General features: G+C 33.8%; 1 protein-coding gene across 1 annotated transcript; it reads right to left on the bottom strand.

Moving 5' to 3' along the window:
• Positions 1-6,969: 6,969 nt before the first annotated feature.
• LOC128282417 (uncharacterized) lies at positions 6,970-9,233 on the bottom strand. The gene has a single exon (XM_053020619.1). It carries the CDS (start codon positions 9,171-9,173, stop codon positions 7,041-7,043), a length of 2,133 nt encoding a protein of 710 aa, XP_052876579.1. The 5' UTR covers positions 9,174-9,233; the 3' UTR covers positions 6,970-7,040.
• Positions 9,234-12,423: the final 3,190 nt, after the last annotated feature.

Here is a 12,423-nt window from a genome sequence, read left to right as displayed (position 1 = left end):
GCGTCTCCTGTGCAGCTCGACCGGTTTTGACCCGATCGAATTTTAAAAATTTAAAATTATTAAAATATAATAAAATAATAATATTTAAAAAAAATAAATTATATTATTAAAAAATGGGTCGCGCCTGTCAGATAGACTCGACCCAAAAAAACAACCCATTTCCGTAAATAATGTATCTAACACCCTATTTTGGTATTTTAAATTTTTTTTAACCCAATTGGGCAAAAAACCCACTATTTTCATTGATTGAAATCAAAATACATTTGTAAGTTACATGAAATTGGACAGTTACCTAACAATGTAACTGCTCCCACCAATACACAACTAATACAAGTTGAATTTTAAACTAAAGCTAGCTGATACATCAGCCATTACATCAAGTACAAATCAAAAACTAATCCTACTAACTTTAGTAACAAGTTACAATGAAACTAAACTAAGTTACATATGAACAAAATGAACAAAATAGACCAAACTAGCTGCTGCACTCGGTTCTGCTCCATTGCTGATCTGCTTATGGAGTTGCTGGTCACATGTTGCATTGCAGGCCAATGCTCAACACAACATTCTGTATTGCTTGGGATGGCCTTGGGACCCTTTTGTGACAGCATTGAAAATTTGGGGCAATCAGCAACAAACAAAGACACCCTTTAAAAGCTTATGGTTTCTAACTAGGCTGCTAATGATGTATCACTCTTGTTTCCAATCCTCATTATCCACCACAAATCTTTATGTTCGTCCATGGAGTTGTTGTACTTATATGGTCACGGGTGATCTAATGGCTAGGCAGACCGATGTCCACAATTTCTGGTATCACTTTGCTCAGTAAGTTCAAAATCCAGAATGTCATTGGAATGGAAGTGGATGAGGTAAAGGATCCCTTTTTAAGTGTATATTTAAATATGCATGCATGCATGTATGTATGTATATTTATTTCATTTTCAATAACATTGGCTTATAGCTTATATGTGCAAATAGGGGAATGAAATTGCTTTCGTTGCAGTCCAAGACAGTGCTTACTGATGTGTTCCTTGGGAAAGGAGAAACATAAAATATCGAATTAAGTGATGTGGTGTTCTTGCAATTGTTTCGGGTGAATGGTTTGGGAAGCGATTGAAATGTCATCCACTATGTAGTCAGTTTGTTCCCCAACAATCGCAAGGATTGTTCTTTAGTGGGGTTTTGTCTCTTACTATAAGCAGCTTCCTTATGAGCCTAGTTCACAGAGTCGAAAGCATCTCGGTTGGTAGACCTGCAATACTTAAGAGAGATATTAGTATAAGAGTGTAATAATTATAGAGCTCATTAACATGTAGAGTGGACTCGAACCACCAACTGAGGCATATAGGCCACTTACTTACCATCGCTCAAGTGATATCTTCGATTGTTGGGGACTGGTCCGCTACCTGGTGAACAAAACTTTGAAGATGTATTCTCGTTCCGTATTCGTCGAAGGAGATAGTTATGCAGAAAGCTTGAAATGAGAAGCCAACGGGGTACTTACAGGTTTTGTCTGCTCGTTCATGCCAAACTGCTGTAGTACCTTTTTCAAATACTGCTTCTGAGACAAGCTAACTCTATTATGAGCTCTATCTCTCCATATTTCCATGCCGAGAATCTTTTTAGCTTCTCCTAGATCTTTCATCTCAAACTCGAGATTGAGTTGAGTCTTCAATCTTTCAATCTCAACTTTGCTCTTAGATGCTATTAGCATATCATCAACATATAAGAGCAAGTATATGAAAGTTTCTTCTTGTAGCTTCTGAAAATACACGCAATGATCAAATTTACTTATTGCGTACCTTTGCCCTTTCATGAACCGATCAAATCGCTTGTACCATCGCCTCGGAGATTGCTTCAATCCATAAAGCGACTTTGTCGGTTTGCAAACCCAATTTTCTTTTCAGAACCTTGAATCCATTTGGTGAGTCATATAGATTTCCTCTTCCAAATCACCGTGTAAAACGCGGTCTTCACATCAAGTGAACTAGTTCAAGATCATATTGCGCAACCAAGGCTAGCAAAATCCGAATAGACGAATGCTTCACAACCGGAGAAAACACTTCATTGTAATCTATTCCTTCTTTCGAGCGTAACCCTTTGCTACCAATCTAGCCTTGTATCAATTTCAATTTTATCAGAAATCCTTCCTTCTTTGCATATACCCATTTGCATCCAATTGCCTTCTTTCCTTGGGTAGTGTCACCAACTCCTGTGTCTTATTTTTATGAAGAGATCGCATTTCTTCATTCATTGCTTGCTTCCACTTTACACCATCGTGGTTACTATCGCTACGTGTAAGTAGAAGGAACAACATCATCTGCAATTGGAAGTGCATAGGCCACTATATCATCAAAGCGAGCGAGGCTTACGAATCTCTCTTCTTGGCCTTCTATATGCAATTGAATCTTGTTGTTGTAGAGGTTCTTGGGTAGGAACCTCTTCATCATTTGTCCCTCCAATATTAGTTGGATCATCGTTAACCTTTTCAAGCTCCACTGCGCAAAGTACTATTGGTTTTGTCATCCTTTTGTGAATCATTGTACTTCAACATGGTTGATTCATCAAAAGTCACATCTCATCGAAAACAATTTTCCTTGTATTAGGACACCGAGACGGTATCCTTTTACTCCATCGTTATACCCAAGAATAATGCTTTCTTTGCTCTTGGGTCTAACTTAGATTCTTTACATGATAATATGCGGTGGAACCAAATACATGTAAAGAATCATAATCGATGAGATTTACAGTCCACATCTCCATAGGAGTTTTTCCATTTATTGCGGTGATGGCAAGCGGTTAATTAGATGGCACGCATATGTAATCGCCTCATTAAAATTCTTTGTCCAATCCAACATTGGACAACATACATCGAACTTTCTCGGTATAGTTCGATTCATGCTCTGCCACCCCATTCTGCATTGTGGTGTATCCCGAACGGTGAAGTGTCGCACAATGCCCTCATCTTGGCATACTTGTAGAAATGGATCGTTTTATACTCGGTACCATTATCGATTGAAGTCGTTTGACCTTTCGACCGGTCTGAGTCTCCACCATCTTCTTCCATTTCGTAAATGCATCCAAAACTTCACTTTTCTTTTCATTAGATACACCCATACTTTTCTTGAATAATCATCAACAAAAGTAACAAAATAGTGCATACCTCCCAAAGAAGCTACTTTGGTAGGTCCCCACATCATCGTGAACGTAGTCCGAATTCCTTTCAGATTGTGAATTCTTTGGACCAAATTTTACCCTCTTCGCTTGCTCGTAACACAATGTTCACAGAATTCCATTTTGCAAGAATTTGCACCTTTCAACAAGCCTTGCTTCGCCAATGTCTGCAAAGCTTTTTCACCAGCATGTCAAAATCGCATATGCCATAATCTGGTAGCCTCTGAATCTACATCTTTTGTAGAAATTGTTGATGTTGATCCAATAACTGTACTTCCATTTAAAAAGTACAAGTTATTTCTTCTTGTGCCTTTCATCACCGTCAATTGCCCAGCTACTACTTATAATAATCCATCTCTCAAAGTGATTGTGAGCCCTTTAGATTCTAGGGCCCCTAATGAGATGAGATTTTTCTTCAGGCTAGGTACGTAGCGAACATCTGTCAAGACTTGGATTGAGCCGTCGTGATTCTTCAATTGGACTGTACCCACTCCCATTGTCTTACAAGCACTATCATTGCCCATAAGAACAATTCCACCTTCTAGCTCTTTAAGACTAGAAAACCAGTCCTTATTAGGACACATATGGTAAGTACATCTTGAATCCAAAATCCACTCATCCGTTTGACATGCCATTGCCATGCCAACCAAGCTAAAGTCCGACTCTCATCATGCTCGCTACACATGCATTAGAAATAGCCTTGCCCTTTGTAGCTTAGGACAATTCTTTTTCCAATGCCCTTTTCATGGCAAAAGGCACATTCATCTTTGGCGGGTCTCCTTTGGACTTTCCCTTCTACCGATTTGTTGTGTGAACGACCTCTTCTTCGTTAAGACTTCGCGGTTGTATCTCTGTGATCTCTTTTATCTTTCTTTCGAGTCTCAGATCTGTACAACGACTACTGATCGCATCAAATGTGATCGTGTCCTTCCCATGAAGCAATGTGGTGGTAAGATGATCATATTCATCGGAAGGAATTCAACAACAATAATGCCTTGTCTTCATCTTCAAATTTCTCATCCAAATTTAGCAAGTCTGCTAAAATTTTATTGAATGAGTTCACATGGTCATTCATCGACATACCGGTGCATATCGTGAATCGATAAAGTTTCTTTTTCATATAAAGCCTATTTTCAAGACTTTTCGTTAGAAACTTTTCTTCCAGTGTATCCCATAACTTCTTCACGATGTCTCCCCTCATGACAGTACTTACGCTCTTTGGCCAAACATAGGCGGATTGTACCACACGCTCTGTCTATTGATCTTGGCCCACTCCTTGTCATCCATCTTGTCGTTTTTCTTCAAGGGCTATATCTAGCTCTTGCGACATAAGACATCCAGATCTCACATTGCCACATACCAAAATTATTGGTACCGTCAAATTTTCTACTTCAAATTTTGCATTTGTCACATGAGTCCTTCGATGACGATCTTGCACGCCATTTTCTCCTCAATCCCAACTCATCGATCGTGAACAGACCGTATTCGTAAATAGTGCCGTATACGTGAATAGTACTATATCGTGAATAGTCAGATATCGTGAATAGTACCGTAAACGGTCGTATTCCCTAAGTACGAATCGCTCGATACCAATTGTTGCGCGGAAGCGTGTGAAAGAGTAAAATTATTGTCTTGAAAAATCACACCAAGTTCAATTCCAGAAAGAGAGGTAGATCACGAAGATCACTTAAATACCAAGTCTTTCCTAGCCGAATATCCTCTATCGTAATTTAATAGCACAATAAATCACTACAATCACATTCACAAAATATGCAAAACAAATAATAAAGAACACCGAATTTTAACGAGGTTCAAGAAATTTTGCCTACGCCCCTCGGGCACTACCAAATATATTTCACTCCAAAATTACAAGTGAAATTTACAAATAGAGAGAGAATAATGCCTTAAGTAGAGAATGGCAATTATGGGATGAAGAAAGTAAGAAATGGTTAGGCCTATTTATAGTTGAGGTTCAAGGATCAACTTGCAATGTCCCTATACAATTAGGGACCAAAATTGCAATTATCCATGCCAACTTTTAACCCAACTTGCCAACCAATATTACTTTCTACTTTCGGTGCCCACCCCATTTGACTTTTCAAACAATGGTGGGTTCCAATAGATCCCTTTTTAAGTGTATATTTAAATATGCATGCATGCATGTATATTTATTTCATTTTCAATAATATTGGCTTAGAACTTATTTGTGCAAATAGGGGAATGAAATTGCTTTCGTTGCAGTCCAAGACAGTGCTTACTGCTGTGTTCGTTGGGAAAGAAGAAACATAAAGTATCGAATTAAGTGATGTGGTGTTCTTGCAATTGTTTCGGGTGAATGGTTTGGGAAGTGATCGAAATGTAGTTCACTGTGTAGTCAGTTTGTTCCCCAACAATCAGAAGTACTCTATCAAGAGCCAGTGTACTATAAGCAGCTTCCTTATGGGACTGGTTCATAGAGCTGAAAGCATCTCGATTGGTAGGCCCGCAATACGTGAGGGAGGGGTAGTATAGGACGTGTAATAATTATAGAGCTCATTACCAAGTAGAGTGGACTCGAACCACCAATCGAAGCATATAGACTACTTACTTATTACCATTGCTCAAGCAATACCTTTGATTGTTAGGGACATCAGCTACTTGGTGAACAAAACTTTAAAGAGTCGGCCCCCTTAGCATGTCTCTTTGCTAGAAATTGAAGTTGTCCTTTTCAACAAATGATAAATCATTTTCTTGTTCTGTTTTTGTAAATTAAAGTTCAAGTAAATTGAACACATATAACTATGATGAACATATCTTATCATCAGAATTTTCTATTTGTAACCCCAATTTTGGGATGTAAGGTACTGCTTAAATTGGGCATGGTTTGGATTACCCGTATCCAAATAAATTGCAATTATTTGTAAATCTATTCCTCTCTCTTGGAGGGATCGAATCTCCCTTAAAGTTGAAAACTATAGCCATGTACTTAAAGCTAAATGATCTAAAACTTAATACTATTTGAATTTTTACAAGAGAAATATAATATGAAACTTGAAAATAATGAAAAGAATCACTTGTTCAATTTGTTTGAGATCCAATGAAGAAAAGTATCCATAAATTTGCTTTTGCTACATAATTTTGCTTTTGCCTATCTATTTCTCATTAACCATTGATTGATATCTAATAAGCATGCCAGCCAACACTTGTTTTTTTAATTGAAACAGAGAAAGTACTACTTTTCATTACATTTATATTTCTTATTATATTTATTTGTTAATGAATTAAATATGAGTTTAAAGGTAAAACAGTTATGAATTTTAATTTCTCCTATGAAATTCTTTTCTGAACCCAATGTGAATGATTTTCCTTAAAATTTGTTTATATTTAATTTTAGTATAATCTCTTATTATCAATTATGGCTCTCTTCGAATGAATTTTGTCTTTTAATTTATGATTATTTTCATAGTTGTAGAATAACATAATGTCTATTAGAGCCATAGGTTTGACATTTGCTTGTTTTACATTCTTTGGATTGTTCATTTATTTATTTTTTAAAAATATTAGTATTTGATATTTTTGTTTTGACACATATTTGCACATATGTAAGTCTATAAAAATTGATTGTCTCTTTGGTAAGAGCATATCCATATCTACATTCGATACTCATTGTCCAGTTCGAACAATACATAGTCTAATGAGTTGGTTTTGTAAGTAGTTTTCTTAATTTCCCAAAATATATAGAATTGGAAGACCAAAATCAGAAATTGTAAATCAATTAATTAAAATGAGAAAACAAAGAAGCCTACAATCTTCAAATATGTGAAAGAAATATCATAAATTAAATTCAAACATTTCGCCTTGTATTGAAAAGATCAAGGCAGTGCTTATCACATATATGATATGTTTTTTCTACACTCCCAATGAATAATATAGCTACATCCAACTGTCTTACATTGAAGGGACAGATCAAGGCAGTGTTTACCACATCTATGACATTCTGGATAAAACTCAACCTTTTTGACAAAAGTGAGAGGATGTGGATGATCTTCTTTTGTGTAGATGCTTCCAGGCTTGATGAATGGATATTCTTGAAGAACACATTTAGGATGAGCTGAAGTGTTACAAGCTGAACAATAATAAAACCAATGTTTGGGGTTCCTTTCTCTTTCACAAATATCACAATAATGACTTTCTGAATAATTTTCATCATCAACGTGATAAGTGAGTGTGAAAGGATGTACATCAAAACTATGTTGAGCTGTAATAGGCAATGTAAGACAGGTTCGGTGCAAATTAAAATTGCAAGGCTTGCATCTCATTGCGGCATATGCAAACCCAACAAACTCACCACAAGCATTACACAACTTTTCATAGTTGAAAAGAAAGGGGTGGAGAAGATGTTCATGTCCTTGATATCTAGCCAAATCAGAAACCGAAGAACATCGCAAACAATAACTTATTCTGCATTCATCACAGGAATAGGCAAAGCCATTTGTTAAATAGTTGCAAACACCACATTCAAAAATGCGACCAGAAGTAAGTTTATGAAGCCTTTGGCAAAAGTGAAACCAAATATGCTTCTTCACAGGTAATTCAGCACAAGCTTTGTGGAGGAAGAAATCACATTGTGAACAACAATAATAAGAAGTATCGATGGGTAGAAGGCAACCGTCGCATTGTTTAAAATTCTTGATATCTCCACTCAGTGTTAAGTTATGGTGATGCCATGAATGTTTAATCCAAGTGTCTGCCACAACTTCTCTCAAATCGGCAAGTTCATCTGAGTCCGTCGCTTCTGTTTCTGTGGAGTCAACCTCATAATACCAACGACTGTTTTCTGTTGCACACTTTACATGGACTATGTAATTGCATTTAGAACAGAAGTAACTCCCATGCTTTGTGTTCACCCTCTCCAAGCAAACTCTACATTTCCAAAATTCAAGTTCACGTTGTTCAATGAAATATGTGTGGAAAATGCGGTGCCGGTGCCGAAAGAATTTGATGACGCGTGGCATTGAAATGCATTTTTTATGGACAAAAATACCGCATGTGGAACAAATATAAGGAACATAATTCCCTAAAGTGCCACAAGCATCACAAAATGAGACTTGTCTTGAAAATAGGGTAAATGGATGTTCATGATGAAGTTTATCTTCTATAATCGGTGGTGATGACACACACCTACTATGGAGGATAAACTTGCAAATTGAACAAAAATACACGACATCATTAAGGTTGGTGGTTTCTTGGCATAGTTGGCAAGGAAGACATTCATTGACATTTTGAAGAAGAACAGGATGTTCGCGATGGAAAGGCTGATTGATTTTGGTAGGTACTGTGGCACATTGGATATGAAGGACAAATTTGCAAGGTGAGCAACAATAAACAAATCCCGGACGTTGGGGTTTTTTACAAATCTTGCAAGAGAGTCTTTGACTGTTAAATTGTAAAAAGAGAGGATGTTCTTGGTGGAAGAGGTGATTGATTTCTGCTGGTAGATCAACACATTTTGCATGCAGGTAAAAGCCACAATTAGGAGAAAGGTATACAGAATCTAATAGTGGCTTCCAACAAGCAAAACATTCAGCTTTTTTGAGTTCTTCAGTAACATTTTCTGTATTGATCGATGGATCTATACGGGGAATGTCTTGAAACTCTGCATTTCTTTTCTCAGCAATGCTATGAGAAAATAATGCACATTTGATATGAAAGTCTAAATTGCAAGAACAATGATAAACAAAATTCTCACAGGGTTTTCTGCAGAAATCGCAGGTGCCTGTACTGGTCTTGTATGGATTCCTTGTAAGAAGATTAAGGTTGTGGTTGGGATGGAAAGGGTGATTCATCTCAGCAGGTGCCTCAGCACACTGCTTGTGTAGATAAAACCCACACTCCACACAACCAAAGCTGGAACCTGACACTGACTCCCCACATCCTGAGCAGTTCACCTTTTCAATTTCGTGGCCATGGCTTTCAATGAACACCAGTGGATGTTGATGGCTAAAGTGTTGAAGGCTCATCTTTGTGTTTTTGTTTGTTTGGTTGCTAGTTTGTGTGTTAAATAACAACGAAATGGGTTGATGGAAACTAAGCTTATAAATCAAGTATTTATATTGTTGGAATTTATGAGAATCATAAAATGCTTGTGAGAATGGTAAGTAATAGTAAACCTGAGATGCTTTAACTTTTCCTTACTTCTAAGTTATGCCTTTTTTTGTAACTTACAAATAGTAAAGGATAAATGATTCTTCATTTGATTATTAGTCTCGAAAAATTAGAAAAAAAAAGTACTTATATGGTTTAACCATTTAGATGAACAGCGTGTTCTCCTTCATAGGAAAATGATTATATAAGGAATATTGAAAGGAAAAATAAGATAGTAGAAAATTTTAATAAAGAATAAAGTAAATATGAGATTATATATTTTAATTTTCAATGCTTTAACTTTTCCTAATTTTAATTAGGTTATTATTTTGTACATGAAATATTGTGGGAGTCAAGTTTTATTAATAATTTTAAAGAGTAAAAAATAAATAAATAAAACAAGAGAAGAAAAGAATTTTACTTTATCTTGGGGTTTAATCAATAACATGTTATTATACAATTATTTCTTATATATTCTTATCTTGTGAGTAAATAAAAGAAGGAATATATGAGTGATTTTTTTCATTAAATTAATTTAAATTTCTTCCTATTAAATGTGGAATTCTAACTTTCCTAGCTGGAATAATCTTTTAGATAGAAAGAATATTATTAAAAAATAAATAGAAAATTGTAAGACTATTATGGTGTAATAAATCTTAAGCTTTAAATTTGAGTTTCAAGAATGAAATCATAAACGTTGTGTAACAACTCAAAAATCAGTAGTGTCGAAAACGGTGGTTTTGAAATTTTATTTTCAATTTGTGAGTCCGTAAATATTATTATAATATGAACAAGGTTAGTATAAAGTCTAATTAAAGTTTGGTCTATTAAATTTGTTAATCTAATAGTTAATTAAGATATAAAGACTAAATTATAAAAATGATAAAAAAATATTTATTATGGATTTTTAATTAATTGGAGGACCAACTGAACAATTGGACAGTCAAACGGTGTGGATGTCGATTGTAATCCACTATCACATGTTAATTAAGTTTTTAGGTTAATTATTAAAGTTAATTAATTTTGATTAATTAAAAAACTAATTAAGATATAAAAAACAACTTAAAGTTGTCATTTTTTTTCTTACACAGTTTGAGCTAAGGAAAACCTAGAAAATCATTGATGAAGTCTTAAGCTATTCCGTCCTTGCATGAATTAAAATTCCGTTTTTCGTAAATTTTATATTTTTGAAATAGTAGAAGCTCAATTTAACTAACTCGAGTAGTAAATTGTTTAAGTTTTTTAAAGTTGTCATTGATGAGTTCTTGAAGTATTTGGTGTTTAATGGTTAGATTCTAGGCTTAGATATGAAAAAGGACTAATTTGTAAAGTTAAAATTATTAGTTTTGAACATAAGGACTAAAGTGTTAGCTTTGAAAAATATTTTGAAATTGATATTAATTTTCTGTAATTATAGACAATAGAGGGTCTTCGAAGAATGTAATTGAGATCAATTTCGAAATCGAGGCTCAAATTTGGACAATATAATAATTTCAATTTTAGAGAATAAATTGAATAAAATGAAAAAAAAAATAGGAAACATTCAAAAATTGAAATTAATTTGTCATATGCTTATAATAGGATGTTACAAAGTATTTGGAATTGATAAATTAAAATGAATTATTGTATAGATCAAGAATTAAACCAATATTTTACTATGTTTAGGTCTAATTGTCAATTTGTGTAATTTATTGTGTATAAGTGTAAAGTGAGGTAAGTTAATGTTTTATGTCCATGACTTACTAAGCATTCAAAATGCTTACTCTGTTTTTGTTTTCTTTTTCTATAGTTCATACGACTGTGAAACCTATTGATCAAATCGCCTCGGAGCTCATACAATTCAATTTTGATTCGATAGTTTTTTTTTTTTTATCATTTTATGTCAAGTTATATGGTATGGACATAGATTTTGTATGTTTTGTTCACTTTAAATGTTGGAATGAATGGAAACTTGGGTCTATACATGAACGTGGAGTATTATGTTGAGCTATATATGTGTTTGGCTTATTAGATGACATGTTGAGTATGAAATAATAGAGGGGAAATGAGATTAATACATAGCTTATAGGCATGGTAAGTTAACTTGAGTTGAATAGGTTGAATTGGAGAGTTTTATTGTCAAATTAGGCATATTGACTTGGTTGATTAGTGTTGACTAAATGTTGTGTTATGGCATATTTTTGGATTGTTTTTTGTTGAGGTTGTGTAAAATGCTTCAAAGGGTATGTTTGAAGGATTGACATGAAATAGTTATTAAATATTAAAATAATTTAAATATTAATAATTTTATACAGTTTTTTATTTATTGAAAATTTTATATAGTTATTATCTTAACATTATTTTAATGTTTATATTGGAGTAGAATTATATAATTAGTATATGTTGATTTTTTTAATGTGTTCTAAATTACATAATATATAAAAATAATATAATATAAAGTATTATAAACTTAAAATGGGTCGGGCCGAGCTCGAGCCTTAAATGTTCAAGTTCGATCCCGACCCATATTTTAAACTGGCCCTTTTTTTTTGTCCAAACCCATTTTTTGAGCCTAATATTTTTGCTCAAACCCTCCCAAATTTCCAGCGAACCTTCAAGTCTGGACAAATAACCTGACTCATGAATAGATCTACTTTTAACAAAAAAAAATAATACCCTAAATAAATTTAAAAAGAAACAAGAGAGAGAGAGGAATTATAACTTACCAACCTTACCTTATAATCACTTGAAATGTAACCACTTTTAAATCAAATGCTACAAAATGTAACCTTAAAAAAAATTGAAAAAATAAATGGAGGATTAATTACTAAATTATTTAGGATTGATTATGACCAACAATGAAAATCATAAAAGTGCATATATATATATATATATATATATATATATATATATATATATATATATATCAAAATTTTAATTTTAAATTCAATAAAACTTAAATTCAATTTAAAGTTAGAATTAAATGCATAAAAATAAAAGTGACAAAAAGTTAGAAAAGGAAAAAAATGTAAATAATATTTGTGGAAAAATTAAAACTTAAATATTTTGAAACATGAAAATAATGAAAAGAAAGGTTTATGGATATACATATCAGCTTCTCGTGTAAAGGGTTTTTTAGTTTCTTCT

This window comes from Gossypium arboreum, chromosome 10, assembly GCF_025698485.1.
Source record: "Gossypium arboreum isolate Shixiya-1 chromosome 10, ASM2569848v2, whole genome shotgun sequence".
NCBI classification, from domain to species: Eukaryota; Viridiplantae; Streptophyta; class Magnoliopsida; order Malvales; family Malvaceae; genus Gossypium; species Gossypium arboreum.
The sequence above is the reverse complement of the archived record's forward strand: the minus strand, read 5'-3'. Positions and strand labels throughout refer to the sequence as shown.

Coding starts and splice junctions, on each gene's coding strand:
- LOC128282417 (XM_053020619.1), bottom strand. CDS start 9,173: ATGAGCCTTCAACACTTTAGCCATCAACATCCACTGGTGTTCATTGAA.